We start from the raw sequence: 24,416 nt of genomic DNA on the forward strand, positions 1-24,416 counted from the left end.
AAGGAACTCAAGAAACAGCTGAAGGAGCAGTTAGGGAAAGGTTTCATTAGGGAGAGTTCGTCTCCATGGGGAGCGCATGTTCTGTTTGTTGAGAAGAAGGACAAAAGCCAGCGTTTGGTTATGGATTACCGTTCGCTAAATGAGGTTACCATCAAGAACAAATACCCCCTACCCAGAATCAATGACCTTTTCGATCAGTTGGTTGGAGCTAGTGTGTTTTCCAAGATCGACCTTCGGTCTGGATATTTTCAGCTCAAGATTAGAGAGCATGACATCCCCAAGACAGCCTTTGTCACTAGATATGCTTCATATGAGTATACGGTGATGCCTTTCGGCTTAACCAATGCTCCCTCATACTTCATGAATATGATGAACAAAGTGTTCATGGAATTCCTTGACAAGTTTGTCATAGTCTTCATTGACGACATACTTATCTACTCCAAGAGCGAAGAGGAGCATGAGAAACACCTTCGCCTGATATTGGAGAAACTCCGAGAACACCAGCTATATGCCAAGTTTAGTAAATGCGAAGGCTCAGTGAAGTAGGATTTCTCGGACACATTATATCCAAGGAAGGGATTGCTGTTGATCCATCCAAGGTAGCAGCTTATGCATCTAGGCAACTCAAGAAACATGAAGTCAATTACCCCACACACGATATAGAGTTAACTTCAGTGGTTCATGCACTGAAGACCTGGAGACACTATTTGATGGGGAAACGATGTGAAATACTCACCGACCACAAGAGTTTGAAATACATTTTCACCCAGAAGGAATTGAACATGAGACAAAGGAGATGGTTGGAACTTATCAAGGATTGCGATCTGAGTTTGCAATACCATCCTGGTAAAGCAAACGTGGTGGCCGATGCTCTAAGCCGTAAGTCCTATTTGAATTGGCTATTGACAGAGGATCTACCTGAAGATCTGTGCCAGGGATTGAAAGACCTTAGTTTGGAAGTAGTACCAGAAGGTTTTGTTTCGTCCTTAATAGTACAACCTACACTGATGGATAGGATAAAAGAAACCCAGAAGGGAGATGATGATATAGAGAAGATAAAGGAAAACTTGAAGGAGGATAAAGCAAAAGGTTTTAGTGAAGACGAGCAGGGTATTGTTTGGTTTGGGAAGCGTATTTGTGTAGCTAATGACCCCTGAACTAAGGAAGCTGATATTTCAGGAAGCTCATGAGACACCATATTCCATTCACCCTGGCAATACCAAGATGTACATGGATCTGAAGGAGAGATTTTGGTGGAATAATATGAAGCGAGACATCGCGGAATATATAGCCAAGTGTGATGTGTGTAGCATAGTAAAGGCTGAGCACCAGAAGCTAGCTGGATTACTGCAACCGCTGAAGGTTCCAGACTGGAAGTGGGACCAAATTGGTATGGACTTCATTACTGGGTTACCCCGAACAAAGTCAGGGTATGATTCGATTTGGGTTATAGTAGATCGTTTGACAAAGGTAGCTCACTTCGTGCCCGTAAAGACCACTTACACCAGCGCAAAGTTAGCAGATATCTACATGAAGAGGATAGTATGTCTTCACGGAGTTCCTAAGAGTATTGTGTCTGATAGAGGTACCTAATTTACCTCGCATTTCTGGAAGCAGTTGCATGAGTCCTTAGGAACCAGATTGGAGTTTAGTACAACATTTCACCCTCAAACAGATGGACAGACTGAGAGAGTGAATCAGATCCGAGAGGATATGTTGAGAGCCTGTGTTATAGATTATGGAACTAGTTGGGGTGACAGTTTACCGTATGCGGAGTTCTCCTACAACAATAGCTACCAAGCCAGTATAGAGATGTTCCCTTTTGAAGCCCTGTATGGGAGAAAGTGTACCACGCCCCTGCTGTGGAGTGGAGTAGGAGAAAGGAGTTTCTTTGGACCAGATATTATCCAGGAAGCCGAAGAAAAGGTTAGACTGATCAAGCATAGATTGAAGGTAGCACAGTCTAGACAGAAGAGCTATGCTGACAATAAGCGTAGAGATGTTTCATATGAAATAGGCGATAGAGTTTATCTCAGAGTATCACCTCTTCGAGGAGTCAAGAGATTTGGAATCAAGGGAAAGTTAGCCCCAAGATTCATCGGACCGTTCAAGATCTTATCTCGCAAAGGAGAAGTAGCTTATGAGATTGAATTGCCAGAGATTATTTCAGCAGTTCATAATGTGTTCCATGTCAGTCAGTTGAAGAAGTGTCACCCTGAGATGTCGGAGACGCCATTGAAGGATACAGTACCTCTCGAGGAAGTTCAACTGGAAAGTGACCTGACATATGAGGAGAAACCCATCAAGATCTTGGAGAGAGCTGAGAGGAATACTCGCACAAAGACTATCAAGTTTTGCAAGGTTCAATGGAGTCACCATACCGAGGAAGAGGCAACTTGGGAACGCGAAGACAATCTTCGAGAAGATTACCCACACCTATTTGCTAGCCTTTCCGAAACCCGAGGACGTGCTTCATCTTAAGGGGGTTAGTCTGTAACATCCCTAGTTTTCAAAATTCAAAAACCTGCATGCATTCATGGCATCCTTGCATTTGCATTTATACACTTAAAATGCTAAGCCCAATATGACCCAAACATGGCTTCATATCCCAATGCAAAGATATTAATTCCCTATCATGCTCCTTTAAATTAAAACCTTGTTCTATGTTGCCTAAAACAAAGCCCAAATTTTTACAAAATTTTAGAAATCGGTTTGACCCTATTTGGGTTCCTAAATCAAAAGTTATGAGTAAAACAGTAAAATGAAAATGAAAAAAGAAAAGAACAAAAAAAAGAAGAAACGGATCGGACCGGCCAAGATGGGCCAGCCCGACCGCGTCGGCCCAAAGCGGCCTGGAAACACGGATCGCACCGCCTCTCCCCTGCCCCTTTTTTTCTGTTCGGTCACCGACAGGTGGGACCCGCCTGTCAGCGGGGCCCACCCGTCTTCTAGCTCGTGCCCGACGCGGACTGTGCGCCGCCGCCCTGCCCTAGATCGGCTCGGATCAATCTCCGCCGTCCGAGGCATCCTTGATGTCCGTGCCCCCGCCTATTTATACCCCAGACTCCCGCGGAATTTTTCCCCTAAGCCGCCACCCCCATCGCGCCGCCAGTCGCCGCCAATCTCTCGCCGAGGTTGCCGCGCACGCGCCGCCTTCAGCCGCCGCTCCCGGCCACCCTAGCCCGCCATTGCCCGCGCTGCCGCCACCAATCGCTCCGCCGCGTCGCGTTGCACGCCGTAGCCGCCTTCGCCGCCGCCAGAAACCGCCATAGCCGCCGCCCCGTCGAACACCGAGCCGCCCCGCCGCCCGTCGCCGCCGGCCAGGTGAGTCCGACCCTTTTATTTTTTCTTTTTATTTCTTTTTCTTTTCCATCCGTTAGATCTAGATCTAGTGGTCAGTTTAGATCCAAAACCCGAACCGGTATCAGCGAATCAGATCGCGCCGCGTGGCAGCCCCAGTCAGCGCCCCGGTCAATTTTAGTCAAACCGTGTTTAAATTCGTTTTTGAATCTTAGATTTGTAGCAGAACTTGTAAATTCAATATATAATCAACCACTAGGCCAAATTTTACAAATTTTATAGTTTCGGAAAGCTTACAATCTGTAGAACAACATTGTGCAATAATATAGCATAGGTACTGTGATAGATTTCGTATTAAAATTCAGATAGGGAATTTGACCTTGGTGCACTATAAAAATTGAATAAACTAATCTACCGGCCCAAATTTTATGATTTTGTACTTTCTGGGATCCTCAGAACAAGTACTTCAACTTGGTATAGGAGTTGTACAACTTTGTTATGTGCACAAACTTGCTTTAATAAAATCTATTCAAATCAGTAATTCAATCACAATTCAAATTCTATAAATGATTTTCGAGTAACTCCAATTGCTCTGTCTTTGTATTACTGTAACCTATCCAGGGAAGTCGAGCTTATATTTTTACAACACTTAATGCTTGATGGAGCTAATTTAGAAGGTTGTATATGTTAAATAGACACTCGATTAATGGTTTTTCTAAATCCAATTAAATGTCCAGAATACTTTACTAACAATGCACATATCAGAGAACATATAATGCAACACTTACACACTACCTTTCTTGTGAAATTAAATTTTTTCATAGCATGCATGCATACATGTCTATGATTGTGATAACCCACAAGTATAGGGGATCACAACAGTCTTCGAGGGAAGTAAAACCCAAATTTATTGATTCGACACAAGGGGAGGTAAAGAATACTTATAAGCCTTAACAACTGAGTTGTCAATTCAGCTGCACCTGGAAAAGCACACTTGTAACAGGGGTGATGTGAAAGCAGCAGTAATATAAGAGTAGTAGTAACAGTAACACAACAGCAGTAATAGTAGTATGAGAGAAATGGCACCAGAAAATAGTTGATACTACTTCCAATGTCATGTAGAACGAGTATATGATGATGAGAGATGGACCGACGTTCCCAGCTATCTACACTAGTGGTAACTCTCCAATAACAAGTGTTGGGTGAACAAATTACAGTTGGGCAATTGATAGGATTGAAATAGCATTAAGACAGAACATCAAGATCATTAATCATGTAGGCATGTTTTCCATATATAATCATACGTGCTCGCAATGAGAAACTTGTACAACATCTTTTGTCCTACCAGCCGGTGGCAGCCGGGCCTCTAGGGAATCTACTCGGAAATTAAGGCACTCCTTTTAATAGAGCACCGGAGCAAAGCATTAACACTCCGTGAAAACATGTGATCCTCATATCTAAGCCTTCCCCTCCAGTTGTCCCAATTTCTGTCACTTTGGGGCCTTTGGTTCCGGACATAGACATGTGCATACAACTTGTAGATACAATCTAAGCAATAAGTATAGAGATTAAATCTAAGATCATGCCACTCGGGCCCCAGTGACAAGCATTAAGCATAAAAAGATTGCAGCAACAATAACTTCATAAACTTTGTAGATAGACAATCATAATGTAACAATCCATCGGATCCCGACAAACACAACACCGATTACATCAGATGAATCTCAATCATGTAAGGCAGCTCATGAGATCATTATATTGAAGTACATGGGGGAAAGAATACCAACTAGCTACAGCTAGAACTCGTAGTCCATGGGGGAACTACTCACGGAGCATGATGGAGGCGGTGGCGTCGATGGAGATGGCTTCCGGGGGCACTTCCCCGTCCCGGCAGGATGCCGGAACAGAGACTTATGTCCCCCAAATTGGAGTTTCGCGATGGTGGCGGCGCCCCTGGAGTCTTTCTGGAGTTTCGTCAATTGGTATCGCGTTTTTAGGTCGAAAGGGCTTAAATAGGCGAAGAGTCGGAGTCGGAGGGGCCACGGGGGCTCCTCACACCAGGCCGGCGCGGCCAGGGTGGAGCCCGCGCGGCCCACACGTGTGGGGCCCCCAGGGCACCCCTCTGGTCCCCCTCTGACTTTCTGGAAGGTTCCGGGAAAAATAAGATGGTGGGTCTTCGTTTCGTCGAATTCCGAGAATATTGCCCGAACAGCCTTTCTGGAACAAAAAACAACAGAAAACAGCAACTGACCCTTCGGCATCTCGTTAATAGGTTAGTTCCGGAAAACGCATAAAACATTATAAAGTGCAAGCAAAACATGTAAGTATTGTCATAAAACAAGCATGGAACATCAGAAATTATAGGTACGTTGGAGACGTATCAAGCATCCCCAAGCTTAGTTCCTGCTCGCCCTCGAGTAGGTAAACGATAAAAAGAGTAATTTATGTAGTGACATGCTACTTACATAATCTTGATCATACTATTATAAAGCATATGAGATGAATGAAGTGACTCAAGGCAATGATCTATAGTTGCTAACAAATAGATAGCATATAGCAAAACTTTTCATGAATAGTACTTTCAAGACAAGCATCAAAAGTCTCGCATAAGAGTTAACTCATAAAGCAATAAATTCAAAGTAAAGGCATTGAAGCAACAGAGAGGAAGATTTAAGTTTCAGCAGTTGCTTTCAACTTTCAACATGTATATCTCATGGATAATGGTCAACACAAAGTAATATGATGAATGCAAATAAGCAAGTATGTAAGAATCAATGCACAGTTGACACAAGTGTTTGCTTCTAAGATGGAAGGAAGTAGGTAAACGGACTCAACATAAAGTAAAAGAAAGGCCCTTCGCAGAGGGAAGCAGGGATTAAATCATGTGCTAGAGCTTTTTAAGTTTTGAAATCATATAGAGAGCATAAAAGTAAAGTTTTGAGAGGTGTTTGTTGTTGTCAACGAATGGTAGTGGGCACTCTAACCCCCTTGCCAAACGAGACTTTCAAAGAGCGGCTCCCATGAAGGACGTTATCTCTACCGAGCAAGGTAGATCATCCCTCTTCTCTTTTGTTTACACATGTACTTTAGTTTCATTATTTATGGTTGACACTCCTCCCAACCTTTTGCTTTCACAAGCCATGGCTAACCGAATCCTCGGGTGCCTTCCAACATTCACATACCATGAAGGAGTGTCTATTTGCAAAATTAAGTTGCTTACCGATGAATCAGAGCAAAACATGTGAAGAGAATTGTTAATGAAGGTTGATTAATTGGGGGCTGGGAACCCCGCGCCAGCTCTTTTTGCAAAATTATTGGATAAGCGGATGAAGCCACTAGTCCATTGGTGAAAGCTGCCCAACAAGATTTGAAAGATAAAACACCACATACTTCCTCATGAGCTATAAAACATTGACACAAATAAGAGATAATAAAGTTTTGAATTGTTTAAAGATAGCACATGAAGTATTTGCTTGGAATGGCAGAAAAATACCATGTGGTAGGTAGGTATGTTGGACACAAATGGCATAGGTTTTGGCTCAAGGTTTTGGATGCACGAGAAGCATTTTCTCTCAGTACAAGGCTTTGGGCTACCAAGGTTGTTTGAAGCAAACACAAGTATGAACCGGTACAGCAAAACTTACATAAGAACATATTGCAAGCATTATAAAACTCTACACTGTCTTCCTTGTTGCTCAAACACTTTTACCAGAAAATATCTAGACCTTAGAGAGACCAATCATGCAAACCAGTTTCAACAAGCTCTACGGTATTTCTCCACTAATAGGTTTAAACTACATGATGCAAGAGCTTAATCATGATCTACTTGAGAGCTCAAAACAATTGCCAAGTATCAAATTATCCAAGACAATATGAAGCATTTTCTTTTTCCAACCAAATAGCAATAAATGCAATAGCTTCCAACTTTTATCATTGAACATTAAAAGTAAAACGAAGAACACAAGTGTTCATATGAAAAAGCGGAGCGTGTATCTATCCCACACAAGGATTGCTAGGATCCGATCTTATTCAAACATAAACAAAAATAAAAACACACAGACGCTCCAAGTAAAGCACATAAGATGTGACCGAATAAAAATATAGTTTCAATAGAAGAAACTCGATAAGTTGATGAAGAAGGGGATGCCTTGGGCATCCCCAAGCTTAGACGCTTGAGTCTTCTTGAAATATGCAGGGATGAACCACGGGGGCATCCCCAAGCTTACACTTTTCACTCTTCTTGATCATATATCATCCTCCTCTCTTGATCCTTGAAAACTTCCTTCACACCAAACTTCTCATAAACTTCATTAGAGGGGTTAGTACTCAAAAAACTTTAATACAGCTTGGCCCTGTAGTGACACATTGCAAGAACTCAATAAAATATTAGCTACAGCTCTCCACGTCTACAAAGCCTCACTTAAAGTCCACAAGAGACAATGCAAAAAAAAAACAGAGACAGAATCTGCCAAAACAGAACAGCCAGTAAACACGAATTTTTAAGAGGTACTTCCGTTGCTCAAATCAGAAAACTCAAAACTAATGAAAGTTGCGTACATATCTGGGGATCATTCACGTAAATTGGCAGATTTTTCTGAGTTACCTACAGAGAATAATACCCAGATTCGTGACAGCAAGAAATCTGTTTCTGCGCAGAAATCCAAATCTAGCATCACCTTCTATTAGAGACTTCACTTGGCACAACATTGCAATAAAATAAAGATAAGGAGAGGTTGCTACAGTAGTAACAACTTCCAAAACACAACAAAACAGTAGCAAAATAAATACATGGGTTATCTCCCAAGAAGTGTTTTCTTTATAGCCATTAAGATGGGCTCAACAATTTTAATGATGCACTCACAAGAAATAAGAGTTGAAGCAAAAGAGAGCATCAAAAAGCAAATTCAAAACACATTTAAGTCTAACCCACTTCCTATGCATAGGAATCTTGTACACAAATAAATTCATGAAGAACAAAGTGACAAGCATAAGAAGGTAAAACAAGAATAACTTCAAAATTTTAAGCATATAGAGAGGTGTTTTAGTACCATGCAAATTTCTACAACCATATTTTCCTCTCTCATAATAATTTTCAGTAGCTTCATGAACAAACTCAAAAACATAACTATCACATACAGCATGTCTTTCATGATCCATAAACACATAATTTTTATCAAGCTCAGAAATAATAGGATTAAAACTTTCAAACCCACTTTGGGTATATGAGGAAAATAAAACAAAACAAAAACAAACTAGACAAAAGTAAACTAAGCAAAATAATACTAGACAGAAATAAACTAAGCACAAATAAACTAGACAAAATTAAACTAAGCAAAACAAAATAAAATAAAATAAAATAGAGAGAGAGGTGGAGTGTACTCCCCAGGTGAACTTATGAGTAGAGCTATGCCTCCCCTGCAACGGCGCCAGAAATAAGTCTTGATAACCCACAAGTATAGGGGATCGCAACAGTCTTCGAGGGAAGTAAAACCCAAATTTATTTATTCGACACAAGGGGAGGTAAAGAATACTTATAAGCCTTAACAACTGAGTTGTCAATTCGAGTGCACCTGGAAAAGCACTAGTAACGGGGGTGATGTGAAAGCAGCGATAATATAAGAGCAGATAGTAACGATAACACGACGGCAGTAATAGTAGTATGAGAGCAATGGCACCAGAAAATAGTTGATACTACTTCCAATGTCATGTAGAACGAGTATATGATGATGAGAGATGGACCGGCGTTCCCAGCTATCTACACTAGTGTTAACTCTCCAATAACAAGTGTTGGGTGAACAAATTACAGTTGGGCAATTGATAGGATTGAAATAGCATTAAGACAGAACATCAAGATCATTAATCATGTAGGCATGTTTTCCATATATAGTCATACGTGCTCCCAATGAGAAACTTGTACACCATCTTTTGTCCTACCAGCCGGTGGCAGCCGGGCCTCTAGGGAATCTACTGGAAATTAAGGCACTCCTTTTAATAGAGCACCAGAGCAAAGCATTAACACTCCCTGAAAACATGTGATCCTCATATCTAAGCCTTCCCCTCCAGTTTTCCCAATTTCTGTCACTTTGGGGCCTTTGGTTCCGGACATAGACCTGTGCATACAACTTGTAGATACAATCTAAGCAATAAGTATAGAGCTTAAATTTAAGATCATGCCACTCGGGCCCTAGTGACAAGCATTAAGCATAACAAGATTGCAGCAACAATAACTTCATAAACTTTGTAGATAGACAATCATAATGTAACAATCCATCGGATCCCGACAAACACAACACCGATTACATCAGATGAATCTCAATCATGTAAGGCAGCTCATGAGATCATTGTATTGAAGTCCATGGGGGAACTACTCACGGAGCATGATGGAGGTGGTGGCGTCGATGGAGATGGCTTCCGGGGGCACTTCCCCGTCCGGCGAGGTGCCGGAACGGAGACTTCGTCCCCGAATTGGAGTTTCGCGATGGTGGCGGCGCCCCTGGAGTCATTCTGGAGTTTCGTCAATTGGTATCGCGTTTTTAGGTCGAAAGGGCTTAAATAGGCGAAGAGTCGGAGTCGGAGGGGCCACGAGGGCTCCTCACACCAGGCCGGCGCGGCCAGGGTGGAGCCCGCACGGCCCACACGTGTGGGGCCCCCAGGGCACCCCTCCGGGAAAAATAAGATGTTGGGTCTTCGTTTCGTCGAATTCCGAGAATATTGCCCGAACAGCCTTTCTGGAACCAGAAACAACAGAAAACAGCAACTGGCCCTTCGGCATTTCGTTAATAGGTTAGTTCCGGAAAACGCATAAAAACATTATAAAGTGCAAGCAAAACATGTAAGTATTGTCATAAAACAAGCATAGAACATCAGAAATTATAGGTACGTTGGAGACGTATCAGATTGTCATATCGAATGTTTGTTTATTTTTGTTGTGCTTGTTTGATTAGATTGTGGAGGAGATCAAGGTGGTGCTTGTGATTGCTGTGATTGTGCGGGTTGCTTTGATCAAGGCAAGTGACACTCAATTTCCTATCTATTTTGTTATGCATTAGTGCTTTTCAACTAGTATGCATGGTAGGATTTTTGTTTTCGAAAATTATGCTATGCTTATCAATCCTAGTAGTGTGTAGCCACCCTTGAACCGTTGCTAGTATTCATAGTGTGCCTAGCAACAACAAAATGCCACTGCTGTTTTGATTATTCTGGATTGTGAGTATTGAGAATTAAAATTAACAACCCTAAATGAAACACCTGGGTGGATTGGTTGATTGGTGGGCGACTACTCAGGGCCACTAGGTGGTTGTTTTCGCCTGAGGGTGCGTATATGTTGAGTGACTACTCAGGGCCACATTGTGGTTGTCTTCGCCTGAGGGTGCACTTGCGGTTGGCCACTCAGGATTAAAGAGATTAATAAGTCGTCCATGTTTAGTTAGCTTCCAGTGCAGCCTTATGGTATTATGGGCTCTGCCGGGATTAAGTAAGTTGTGAGGTCAAACTTGTTGCTAGACATGATGATGTGGCTGGCTACCAAACGGGAACGGGTCTAGCTGGTTATGGTTGAAGCCTCCTTCTGAAAGATCTTGTCTCATTTCTTCTCTTGGGAAGGGTGGGTCGTAAGGTGAAAGTGCACAACCTCTCGAGAGTAAACCTAAGATCTTAGCCGGGTCCCCTGTTATGGACAATTTGAGCTTTCTAGGCAGGGAACGTACGGAAGAATCTCATCATCTTTTCTGAATAAGTTAAAATTGGAGTAGCAACTGTCGGATAGTACATGGGAGATGTAACCATGATACTGTCTATGACATCATTATGAGTTTGTAAAATGTTTTGTTTTGAAATAAATGTAGGATAAAATTGGCTTTATGCAAATCTGCCTAAACTCCACTTGCCAAATATCATGTAGATAGTTATGCCCAAAACTGCCACCATATAAGTGTCATTTGCCAGTACATCATTGTACTGACCTCCATTCGTGGGGCTGCATATTCAAACGTGCAGGTTCGTCTGAGGAGGATTACTAGGTAGGATCTCGAGTCTACATTCCAACATGTCTGCCTGTGGCGCATGAAGATGATGGAGGCTCATTGAAGTTATTTTTCCGTTGTGTTTGCTTTGAACATTTATTTTTTGAGCTAGTCTATTTAACTATGCAATTTGTAAGACATTGTTTTATCTCCTGAGGATCTACGATGTAGTAAATTTGATACTATTGCTATGATTACTACATTTGAAATGTGTGTGCTATCAGTGATCCCGGGAATAGCACTATACACAGGTATCTTACCTTTGTTTAAAAGGGTAGGGTGCTACAGTTCCCAACCTCTTCCTCCAATGTTGTCGTCCCGCAAGATCACCGCGGCTAACTGCTTCGGTCGCGGCTGCCTCACCGTGGTGGAGGCGTGGGCGCTGTACCGCATGGGATATCCCGTCCCGCCAGACATGCACCTGCCAAGCGGCGGCGGGTGGAAGATGGCCGTCAACGGCATCGGAGTCCCGCCGCCGCGGGAGGGCACAGAGCGCTAGAGAGACGCGATCAGGGCTCGGCGGGCTCGCCTCACCGCCGAGGAGCGGGCCGATCCAACCTGGGCGGCCACCGGCAACGACGCCTGGTGGGTCGACTACTTCCAAACGCAGCACGACGCCGAGATGAACAGCACCGCCGGCATCATCGGTCGGTGGAACAGCTGGAACAAGGAGGGGTGCCTCCTCTTCTGGGGCGTTCCAGGGCGCACCCTGGAGAACGTCGTCAACGGCATCCAGAACGGCATTCCCAGGTTGGAGATGCCATCGTCGCAGCCACCATCCCCTACGCCCGCAGCGCGCTGGCAGCCGAGGAGGACGTCCTCGTCGGGGCCGGCGCGATCGGCGCCTTCTTCGTCGCACCTCGTCGCGCCCTACACCGTGCCTAAGCGCGAGGTGAAGGAGGAGCCGGAGTTCGCGACGCCGCCCGTGAATCCGAGGCGCGGCGGCAAAAACATTAGCCGGCAGAAGCACAGGTGTGCCGGTGGCGCCCTCCTCATCCCGAAGCTGGAGGTGAAGGAGGAGCAGGACGACGAGGCAGCCGAGAAGGCGGCGCTGCTGGCGGAGTATGAGCGGCAGCAGCGACGACCCCGAGGATTGCCCTGGCTTGCGAGCGGCGTGCTTGGCATCGTTGAACGACAATGACGCCTGGAGGGGCGACCCCGAAGGGGCGGTCACCATGTCCATCCGCGACTTTGAGAAGCCGCTCGTGGACCTCACCGACGACGGCGAGGCGAAGGACGAGCCCGACGAGCGTGGCAAGCAGGACGTCATCGTCGACGACATGTACAACTTCCACTAGTACTACGACGCCTCTGACCGCCGCAAGCACTACTAGATTAGGGTTTAGTTTAAATTTCATCTAATTTCGTTCGAATCTATGTAATATATAGAAAATTTGAATGAATTCGCTTAAGTTTTAAATATCTGAAATTTTGTTTGGGGACGTGGTTGGGAAGCGATGTCCCCCAAATGTAGCACGAAGGAAACATGTCCCCCAAACGATAAATCTAGCGCCGTTTGGGGAACGCTTTGGGGGACGCGGCTAAAGATGCTCTTATGCAGGTCAGATAGCAACCAGAAAACTTGAAAGAAACTAGCATTGCTCCTTTATTATTAATGGTAACTCAGTGCCAAATAAGCACTCGACGATCTGAAAGCTTATCAACAAGAAAAAATGATGAACCACATGGATACCCTACCATAATTATGTTTGAGTAACCATTTTTTTTGTGTGCCTATATTAGTATTTGTTTGGGGAGGGTGTGAATTGTGACCGAGCTATACCTTATCAATTTATTGGCTATAATTAAAAACTTGGTGTGTGTTTGGATGCTTGCAAACTTTTAGCATGTCATCGCTCCACTCACAACCCTAGTTCATTTATTGCCAACATTGGTCGATTTATGGGCAAGCAAGACATGAACCAATTTTTATTCCTAGGTAGCGCAACCCTGGGCCATAAACCGAGCACACCCTTGCCCTTCTTTTGATAAAATTTGTGGTTAATTTTGTAATGGAAAGTTATAAAAACATGTAAATCGCAGCACAATTTAGCAACCCAAAACGGCTGAAATTATTGCGATTCAAGCAAGTGACAATATTTAAAAAAAATTAACTCAACATATATAAGGGATATGTCTGGATAAGAGATAAGAGATCTGCAGCAGTCACCGTCGTGGCTTGTGAGCAAACGTGGACTCTACCGTCATCTGAACATTCTACCACTTTGCTTCTGCGCTCTTCTCACCGTCTCGACCTTTGAATATTGATGTTGGCCCTGGCGACCTTGGGAAATTCGGTTGGCCTGTTGCTGCTTCCACACGCAGATCATTCTACAGGCTACAGCCTTCAGCAGCTCTATCGGCGTCGATAACTCATAACACCACCCGTCACATTCTGAAAACGAAGGGCACAAGCAAATCGGGCGAAAGGGGAGCAGGGCGAAAATGCTCATTTCTAGACCGACACGTCAAAAGCTCGTGCACTTGTTGGTTGTCTTGAAGGTGGAGTGTTTGACGTGGATACCATTGGAGACCAAACCATGATCAGAATTCAGAAAAGATGTTAGGTAAAAACTGCTAATTCCTAGATTGTGTGAGCTCTAATGTGGAGAGTATATTCGACAGAGATACCATTACGAGATATGCACTCGGTACATGCTCCGGCGACGACAGAATGCACCAGCAAATTTTTGGATTATAAATGAAACTAGAGGGTGGTCATACATCACGAGAGGAAACAGCCGCAGCGTGGTCGTAGGCCGTACGAAAGAGACAGAAACCAAAATTTACGCCTGAGGATATATTGTTTGGCTATTTAGGCCGTGAAACAGTCTGACACGGTACGGATTCAGTGGGTGCAACAAGTGCAGCCAGATGCCTGGTGCTGCATAACTTGCCCCCTGGTTTCTTTTGTTTAACTTCAATAATGTTGAGCTACATACATATGGTTGATGCTTATGAAGATTCCAAAACATGCCTGTGTCAGCAGCAACAACGATCCAGAAACAAAGCAAAGCACGCCTTTTCTCCAGTCATGAGTTGAGTTGTTCCACAAGGGAAACCAAAACAACACACGAGCTGAGGTGAAGCTTATCCAGTTCAGACAGCAACAAGAAAAAATACTATACACAAGTAAAGCGCTTACTATTAGATTTATAAGGGAGCCCAGTTGCGAAATATGCACTCAACGGTCAGAAAGCTTATCAAATGCTCCAGGTCCTGGAGCCCCCATTCTTCTCCACCAAGTTAGGCAGGGACCAACGCTGCACCTTATAAAGCGTCTCTTGAGAGGAGCAAAGGCCGCTTTAGCTTGTGCTTCGCCGGCTTATCGAAACGGCGACATGCAGATATCAGGGGACACACATACATACCTCCGATCAACAGCGACACAAAAGATAAAAGAAAACGACGACGTCAAGTTGCCACATCGCAACAAATCATCCGATTGGTCAACCGTTATCGAATTAACAAATGGTAATGGCTAACAGTATACTTATTAATCGCAAGTGGCGATGCGTAAGATCCTCAGGTCCCATTAGAGGAACAAACAGCGCATTTTCTTCAGTCATATCCATATGCAGTGCATCTCTGGTGTAGCAACAGAGCCACAGAGCTAGACGGCATCGCAAAATAAAAATGCAACTTGACCGGAAACCAAAAACCTTTGCTGGCTGTCTATGTCATTTACGACCAATCAGTCATGAATCTGGATCCCCTCGCAGGGAAAATCATACCAACTTGCAAGATAAGATGACAGTGATGTGGGTGAATAGATGAGGCACAGGATGAGCAGAGCTGGCAGGTTCTAGCCCCGCCACAGGGGTGAACTGAAATAGCAAAACAACTGTCATTTTCAGGCCAACAACGGAAACCAATGTGCTAGTAATTATTTTGGTTAACTCAAGCCCAAGGTGTTGCGTGAAACATGGGGCACTGGAAATTTACATTCAACAAGGCAAACCAATGCAAAAATAACTCCCCCGATACAGCACTATCTCCAGGGTGAATTTTCATTTGATTTTGAACTAACAATATAATACTGGATGGTGTTAGACAATAACTGAAGCATATGAATATTGAAGATAAAACCACAACAGTGCCCATAACCGATAAAAACTGATCTATATTGATAACAGATAGTTTTACATTGACATCTTTTCAATCAATTGCACTCTCGCCTCCCAACAATTCCTGGAAGGCGTTCCAATGCTAAAGAGACCACTAGTTTCCACAAAACATCGACAGATCCTAGAAGCACTTACATGCAATCCTTTCACAAAACATCGACAAATTCTAATACCAATTACATGCACTCCTTTCCTACTTCCCATCAAATAGACGAGACAGATATTTCCAAGAATGCCCACAAACCGAACTCCTCAACAACCTATAAAAATTGACTATTGATGCCTGTACAGTTCTCCATGAGTCATTTCTGTAGAACAAGCAGGCTGCTCACTAGACTACCAGAAGTAATGCACATATCTGAAGCACATTGAGCAGGCAACAAACCTTTCATACGAAGCAAACTCCGACAAAAGCTAAAGATAATACATAAGGTACTCCCCAGAATCATAGACCAAAGCAATCCAGATATGTTTCCTTATGTCCTGTAGCATGCTCAACCTACTACCGGAATGCTTCAACCAATTAGGAGTATTTAGCAAAACTGAGCTGCATTTGTTGTATGGTAGGCACACCTTATCTTCCCGCAAACTAGAGGGTTAGCAGAGAGTAAAGATCAGTCAATAGCAGCAGACAATAATGGACATGTTCTAACTACTACTACATGGACATATATCACACACCTTGAACATGTTTTCATTGGCACCAGGAAGAGGGAGGCCTCAGAGACACATGGACTTCATGTTCTTCAGGACCAACACGGTGTTTAGGGACAATAATCTCTAGGCCTGTTCCTGTTCCATCACAGTATGCTTCCAAAGTAGCATCTTCTGGAATCCGGGTAGGCAATGGAATTTCCCGGACAAACTCCCCAGGTGGACAATGCTCAGGTGAAGGATCTGCCAGCTTGAAGGTCCGGTCATGTCGCTTCAAGAATGGCATCCGGCCAACACTGGTACATGACACCTTAACGATGCCACCTGTAAGAGTATTCTTCCAGGTAACCTTGACCTTTTCCATATCAGCAAATGGCAGGCTAATGATGATCAGGTATCCCTTGCTATCTTCATATATTGTTTTTGCGGCAGTTACTGGGCCAGAAGCATGGCGCATCACACCACTGAAGTCATTCATCCATGATGGCTCGAAAGTGTGGCTTACATCCATGTCCTGAACCTTGTCTGAATTTGAGTTGCTGCAATCCTCCTCCATGGCAGAGGGGGAGGAGTCCTTCCTGCGCTTGTGGCACATAGCTGCGATGTCCAGACCATCCCCTAACCCATGCTTTGATGCATGTGTTGACGACAGGTTAAGGCCAGAACCATTGAGCAACTTCTTGTGATGTGCAAGCGAGGTGCTCTTTGCGGGAGCAGCAGTTGAAGGCCTGTCGAGCTCAAATTCTGCGGTCGGCAGATTCCTCCACGTCTCGAAATCACCGGCCTCGGTGGGGATCGAGAAGTTGGCATCCCTCCCAGTGAGCTCGAACCACCTCTTCAGATCGGCCTCGGGAACACCGACCAGGTTCGGCGTCTGCGCGATCTCAATCCCATGAAGGCACTGTGGGTTCGACAGCCCACGGTAATGCTTACGCTGCATCCTGTGCGATCGCACAAACCCTTTCTCGGCGCTGAAAGGGAACTGCGGCTCCCCGAGGCGCGAGTGGCCGTTCATGAAGCTCCTGAGCTGCATCTTGCCGAGGGCATTGTCGGGGCGCTCCTTGAACACCCACATGTACATGTTCTCCATGTCGTGCTGCACCAGGAAGGCATCCATGGTGGCATTAGTATTGTTACCGGTGCCGGTAGAGGTGGTGGCAGCGGCCTTGGACTTGTTGACGCCCTTATCGGGCGACATGACGGGCTTGAAGTAGTGGGTGAAGAAGAACCATGCGCCCCAGATGCTGTCGTTGCGCTTGACGCACTTGCGCGCGGCGCTGGAGCTGGAGCTCTTGGTGTGGGACACGTGGACGGTGGTGGTGGTGGAGGCCGGGACGGAGGGCGCCGGGGCGGCCGGGGCAGGCGAGTCGGAGTCGTAGAGGTGCGGGCAGCCGAGGCCGACATCTAGCATGTCGACGTTGGAATCGTAGAGAGGCGGCGGGGGAGGGGAGGGGTCGGCGTCGAGCGGGAGGTTGATGTCAGGGGGGGCGGCAGCCGCGGCGGCGGCGTGGAGGCAGCGCTGGAAGGGGCCTGGCGGCGGGAGGAAGAGGTCGAAGTCGTCGTGGGCGGCGGTGTCCATGGAGAGGAAGGTGGAGGGGCCCTGGTGCGGGTGGGTGTCCATGGAGAGCGCGGTGAGCAGCGACTCCCCCATGGCGTGGTCCGTGTACGCGGTGGTGCCCAACCCTTCGGCGCTTGCGCCTCCACCGCCTCCTCACCGCGCGCTCCACTCCCCCGAATCTCTCCACGAGCATCAGTCAAGGACGAGGATTCACACCTCACCCGCGTCCATCCCACGGCCCGGGGAAGTAGGGTTTCGTTTTTCCTGCAAATCACACGCATCAATCTCGCATCCAAAAACCCGAATCTGACGAGAAATCACGCCAATTTTCAGAGGAACAGCCAGAGATCCGGCCTCGGGGAAGACACCACGTACCTCCACGGAATCCAAGGGCTCCGCGACTCTCAAATCCAAAGAAGGCCTGAAACTCTTGCTCCTCCTCGCAGATTGGAGCGGCAGAGTTGCAATCAATCAATCAATCGAAATCAAATGGAATTGGAGCTGATGAGCAGCGGGTGGGGGAGGTGGGAAGCGGGAAGACGGTAACGGAGGAGGAGGTGGGGAGTTAAAGGCGAGGGTGGGGGCGCAGGGCAGACCGGGGCGGGGGGCGGAGGCGGCCTCCCCCAGAAGGAGCCGGGACGAGGGGGAGGGTGAGGGGGGGCCGTTACTTGACGGTGACGGCTGCTGGGTGCCAACGATTGGCTCGGCTTGGATCGGGAAGACCCAGACCCAGACAGATAGATGGACGGGGAGAGGCAGGAAGTGGCACGCTGCGTAATTTGTCGACGGAAAGCGGTGGTGTGGATCGGTGCCTCCTCCTCTCCTTTCTCTCTGGAGATGCACGACCTCCGTTTCTTTCCTTTTGTTTTTTCACGCCTCCGGGGCTTTGGGATAAAACAAAAGGAGACCACGCATCCTTATTACTGCTCCCTTTCCACGAATAAGACGCGCCTATATTTTAAGATGACTTTGGCAGTAAAAATAAAGCAGCAAAATCTTAATTATATTATGCATAATTATTATCGTTGGGTTCGTATTGCAAAAAGTACTTTCTCCACAATCTTTATATATCTAGAAAATTCGTACTCCCTCCGGTCCGAAATAAGTGCCGGACAAGACATTTTACAGATTGCACATCGTTGGAGAACCCTAAAAGGAAGGTATGATGAGCACAGTAACAAGTTTTCCCTCAGGGCAAACAGAGCTTGGCTCTGGTGGTTAGGTCCCTTGTGGTGGAACCAGCCCACCACCGGCGCTATGCTTTCAGTGGTAGGTGACGTGTCCGTCAACAGCGAGGCGCCAGTGGTGACTTCGTCAACCTCAAGATATGTCGGCTCAGTCCCTCGGAGGTGCTCATAGGGGTAGGGTGTGCGTGCGTGCGTTCATAGGGGTGTTTGTACGTGCGTGTTTGTGAACGTCTGCGTTGTACTGTGTTCTAAAAAAAAAGTTTTTCCTCAGTAAGAAACCAAGCTTTAATCGACCAGTAGAAGAAATGCGTAACTTCTGAAGGTGTTTCTAGCCGACTTGTGGCAGGACGCACTACCGGCGTCAGCAACAACGTGGAACCTGCACACAACACAACCAAAATACTTTGCCACAACTTACAGTGAGATGGAATTAAAGAGAACAGTGCTTGATGTAAGTAAACAGAACATGATGATTTTATCAGTGTAAAAGAAAGGACCGGGGTCCACAGTTCACTAGAGGTGTCTCTCCATAAAGATAAATAACATGTTGGGTGAACAAATTACAGTTGGGCAATTGACAGAATAAAGACCATACATGACAAGATGATTACTATGAGATTCATTCGGGCATTACAACATAATACAACATACTACCTCCGTTTCAAGGAATAAGGCCCTCGTTTTACGTGCTTTTTGTTTGACTAAGAATTACTTTAAATAGATAAACATTATTTGTATGAAATTAGTATCATTAAAAAGTTCTTTTCAATACAATCCAACGATACCAATTACATATAATATAATCAAGATTTTGTTTCTCAATTTTTATGGTCAAAGTTCGTCTTGGAATACGTGTGCGCCTTATTCCTTAAAACGGAGGTAGTAATACATAGGCCGTAATCCAGCTACGTCTATGACTAATAATCCACCTTCCGGTTATCATTCGAACCCCTTCCAGTATTAAGTTGCAAGCAACAAATTATCGCATGAAGCAATTTATGTAAAGTAAACAATAGAATCATCCTTAGACAAAACATTGTTGTTTTCTGTTTTCTCTCTAGTAGCAATAGCACATCTCTAATCTTAGAAGTTATTGTCACTCTTCCAGAAAACTAGAGGCATGAACCCACTATCGAGCATAAATACCCCCTCTTGGAGTTACAAATATTTGCTTGGCCAAAGCATCTACTAGCAACAGAGAGCGTGCAAGATCATGAATAACATATGAAAAGTATATAATCGATCTTAACATAGTATTCAATATTCATCAGATCCCAGCAAACACAACATGTAGCATTACATAAAGATGATCTTGATCATGATAGGCAGCTCACAAGATCTAAACATGAAGCACAAATTGGAGAAGACAACCATCTAGCTACTGATATGAACCCGTAGTGCAGAGATGAACTACTCATGCATCACTTCGGAGGTGGGCATGGCGATGTAGAGGCCTCCGGTGATGATCTCCCTCTCCGGCAGGGTGCCGGAAGAGGTTCAGAACCCTCCCGAGCTACGGTCGATGATGGCGGCCACGACGGAACTTTTCGTGGATAGAGGCTCAGGTATTTAGGTTTTTTACGAGATCGTGAATAAATAGGCGGAAGGGCGAGGTCGGAGGACGACTGGGGGCCCAACCACCCCATGGCGTGGCCAGGGGCCAGGCCGCGCCAAGGCCTGCTGTGGCCGCCCTGTGGCGCCTCTTCGTCTCTCCTTTGTACTCCGTCTTTGTTACGGTAAAATATGAACTTTACCTTTTATTTCGTCCAATTCTAAAAATATTTCCTATACAACTTTTCTGAAATACAAAACAGCAGAAAACAGGGGAACTGGCACTGTGGCATCTTTTCAATAGGTAAGTGTCGGAAAATGTATAAAAGTGCAACAAAGTTCAAAACAAATATAAATTAGTGTAAAACATGCATGGAGCATCAAAAATTATAGATATGTTTGCAACGTATCAAGCGGCATCTCTAGCATGGAGGACGTTGATGATGGTGACCTGACCCCTTTGGCGACAAGGGCTTTCAGGTGGCCGCAACTCCAACGACCCGTTGTGGGTTGCCTCCTTGAGCTCAGATGAGGATGATGGCGAGAAGTTTGCGCTGCAGACGTTATTGGTCGCCGCCTTGGCCTCGTTTCTGACATTGTTTGGGTATATCCAACATTGTTGGATTGCCCCTGTCGGCTTTGGGCCCATGGAGGAGCATCGTGGTGGCCGTGCTCGCCCGCTACGAGTGTCCATCTTCAAGCGTCGGGCATAGAAAAGATGCTCCCAGTGCCTTGCTAGACACATCTCGCGCGTGATTGTCGTAAGGGTATCTCCAGGGGGAATTCGATCAGTTTTGTCTATTCGGGTTGGCCTGCGGACAGATTTTTGGTGGTTATCCGGATGGCCAGGCCATCACGTGCAATGGCACGACCCATTCAGTCCGCTGGCAATTTAAACCAGGCCTGGACAGTTGGCCAATTCATTTTAAATTGCAACATAAAAATATAGAAATTGGCAACCAAATAATGTGGCAAACATGTGTCATTGCCCTCCAGGCAGTAACTAGTGGCTCGTTCCTCCTAACTGTGCAAAATGAGATAATATTTTACATTTTGTCTGAAATGTGGCTACTTTCACCCAAATGGCATTCATCTATGTCAATGCCCCCTCAAGCATCGCGAGCTAGGATCATCTTTTGCTTCTTCTCAATTCGATCATCTTTTGCTTCTTCTCAATTCAAGCCATTCGCATGGGATCGGAGATGGTCGCAAAGTCTGTGAGCATGATCCAGTTCTCCTCAGTCATCTTCTTGGATTCGGCCTCCAAGACCGTGGACTTGGAATCGACATCCATGAGCCCAGTATTGGCTTCATCCTCGATGAGCCTAGACTTCACAAGATCCTCTTCCACCTCAAGAGCTCTCGGTTGAAGATCAACAAAGCTCTTGGCGGTTGCATGTTTATCTTTGCGCCACCTCTCTTCCCTCTCGGTGATGGCCTCTTCCTTTATTGCAGTGCTAAAGCTAAGGTCTAGATAGGGCGGGCTCAGTTACTCATACAATCAATCTCACAATTTCGATGAACACCCAGTCGCTATTCCCCTACCTCACGTGCCACTTGTGCCCTTATCCAGCTAAAGGATTTTTCTCTTTTTTGCATTCATCATTATCCCCATCAACTCCCTCAAGGTGTCTTGGAACACCAATGAGGAATCTAGACGATGCATGCCGGTCTTGGTTGCCTTGTGGCCAACTGGCTGTTTGGCACGGCCACCACCGCCTGCCTCATCGATGGAACGGGCGCCTAGGCTTTACCCATTGTATTCGAGGTCGATGGTACCGTCCGTTGACGAATTTCCATTGCCCTTCTTCTTCGCGCTCTCGAGTTTCCTCAAAATGGCGTAGCTTGTTTCCCACTTCTTGGTGTCCTTGAGCAACATCCAACAATGGCTTAGTGTGAATCCCTTGTTGTCGTAGGAGGACTTAAAGTGCTCCAAAGCATAAACAACATACACACGCACAACAATCAATGATATATGCTCGCATATGTGCTAGCAACATTGAGAAGAGAGGAAGAGGTTTACCATGTCAACGACCGAGACACCGCGTATTACCCTTCTCTTCACCATCTCGGATGAGCCTTGGAACCTACTACACTCGGCATGGATGAAGCCCCGCCTCTTTGCAAAGAGAGATCTTTTCGATCACTATAGAAGGGGTTTGGCGCGCGGGAACTTCCTATGCTCATGGATGTACTTGCCCACGCGGCTCCAATAGGCAAATCCATTTTTCTCAACACCACAAAGTGGATCTTATGATATCTCTATCTAAGCATTGCATAGAAACTTGTCATCTTCGATGGTGTAGCTCGCCGTCCTTTGGTTAACCTTCTTACCATCGAAAACCGTCATGACAAATGACGCGGCTAGTGTCGCGGCTATGGCTTAGGTGAGTCCCTCGGCCATGGTTTGGGTGACGCCCTCGCCCATGGCTTGGGTGAAGCCGTCATTTCCAAGCAATGGCTAATTGTCAATTGAGTAGCCCTCAGAAGCCTCATCATATTGATTCTCGTCATATTGACCGTAGTCGTCGTCTTTCTCGTCGATGCCGTCGTTGAACATGTCATGTAAGAGGGCCTCATCCATTGTTCTCCATGAATTCCTACACACATAGTGACCACGACAAGCCGCGGGCAAGACCAACTAGCAATGGAAAAGTATTATAAGATCAAGTTGATAGGCGGCGCAATGGGCAAGAAATTACTATCTTGCTGGCCGATGGCATGACCAGGGGAGGAGCCAGAGGGATAACCACACCATGGCCGAATGCCACGTCCAGCGCTTCCTGGTTCATCATCATGATGACCTGCTAGGCGGCTTTCTGCGCCACCAGCTCGTCGTTTGCCTCCGTACACTGGGCGATGATGCATTAGTTCACTTTAAGCCGCTATTCTTTCCAGTTTAGCGGCCTCTTGGGTCACCTCGTGCTCATTCGTGTGGGCCGAGGTTGAGACGATGGCTCGTTCATGGCGTTTTCTTTTGAGAATATTCATGGCGACTTTCGTCGTGTTGAAAATAAAAATAAAAACACGATCGTTAGTGTCCAAGTGTATATGAGTTAGGTCCATGACCGCATGTAGCGCGAGAAGAAGTGAACAAGGCTTCTCACTAAGCGCAACCATGCGCGTACACGGAGCCACGTGGATGCTTGGAAAATGATCGCTCGCTCGCTCGGTGACACGCATTGCCGCTGCCACACCGATGGAGTGCAGTGGCCTTGGGCGCGTGAGACGTCGACGTCGCGATATACGCGTATCTATCATGCGCGCGGCGCCATCTCGCCCGGCGGCAGCCCACGCGCACGGCTAGTGCTACATGGCGCGCGCGTCCCGTCTCACGGTTGCCCAAAACGTCGTGCCGCGCGCGCTCGAGTCTGATGGGGGGTCGGTTTGCCATTCACGTACGTCACGCCGCCGTGCGCGCGCCAGTTGCAAGCCGGCCGCGCTGCTTGTCCCCTGGGTGAGGAGTCTTTGAAGCACAAGTACCTTGCGCACGACGACCCAGGCCGTGGCCGCGCGTGCGTGCAGCAGGAGCAGCGGCATTTCTCCTTCTCCTCGTCCTTTGTGTAGAAAGGGATGCAACTCACAATGTATTGATTGAGTGCATATGTCGTTACATATATAGGCCACGTCCTCGACTATACAAGGAATGAGGCGGGCCCAATAATCAATACAAAGATATGTATCGCTATACATAACTACAGAAGATACACATCCGGATATACAAGGATATGTATCTCAACACCCCCCGCAGTCGAAGCGTCGGCTGGTCGAACGCATAGACCGGACCGAACTCCTCAAATGATGCCGTAGGGAGACCCTTGGTTATGATATCCGCAAATTGTTGGGAGGTGGGCACATGAAGTACTCGAATGTGTCCAAGGGCCACCTGTTCCCGAACAAAGTGGATGTCCAGCTCAATATGCTTGGCGCGGCGATGGTGGACCGGGTTGGCGGAGAGGTAGACGGCGGAGACATTGTCGCAATAGACCACGGTGGCTTTGGCAACAGGACATGAGAG

The 24,416-nt window shown here is 46.1% G+C and overlaps 1 protein-coding gene across 1 annotated transcript; it reads right to left on the minus strand.

Moving 5' to 3' along the window:
- Positions 1 to 15,424: 15,424 nt before the first annotated feature.
- On the minus strand, positions 15,425 to 18,187 carry LOC124702111. Its single transcript, XM_047234216.1, has 3 exons — positions 18,036 to 18,187; positions 16,130 to 17,924; positions 15,425 to 16,037 (listed from the first exon to the last, which is right to left on the minus strand). The coding sequence occupies exon 2, from the start codon at positions 17,751 to 17,753 to the stop codon at positions 16,143 to 16,145; it is 1,611 nt and encodes a 536-aa protein (XP_047090172.1). The 5' UTR covers positions 17,754 to 17,924; positions 18,036 to 18,187; the 3' UTR covers positions 15,425 to 16,037; positions 16,130 to 16,142.
- Between the last annotated feature and the right edge of the window lie 6,229 nt (positions 18,188 to 24,416).

This window comes from Lolium rigidum, chromosome 3, assembly GCF_022539505.1.
Source record: "Lolium rigidum isolate FL_2022 chromosome 3, APGP_CSIRO_Lrig_0.1, whole genome shotgun sequence".
Lineage (NCBI taxonomy): Eukaryota > Viridiplantae > Streptophyta > Magnoliopsida > Poales > Poaceae > Lolium > Lolium rigidum.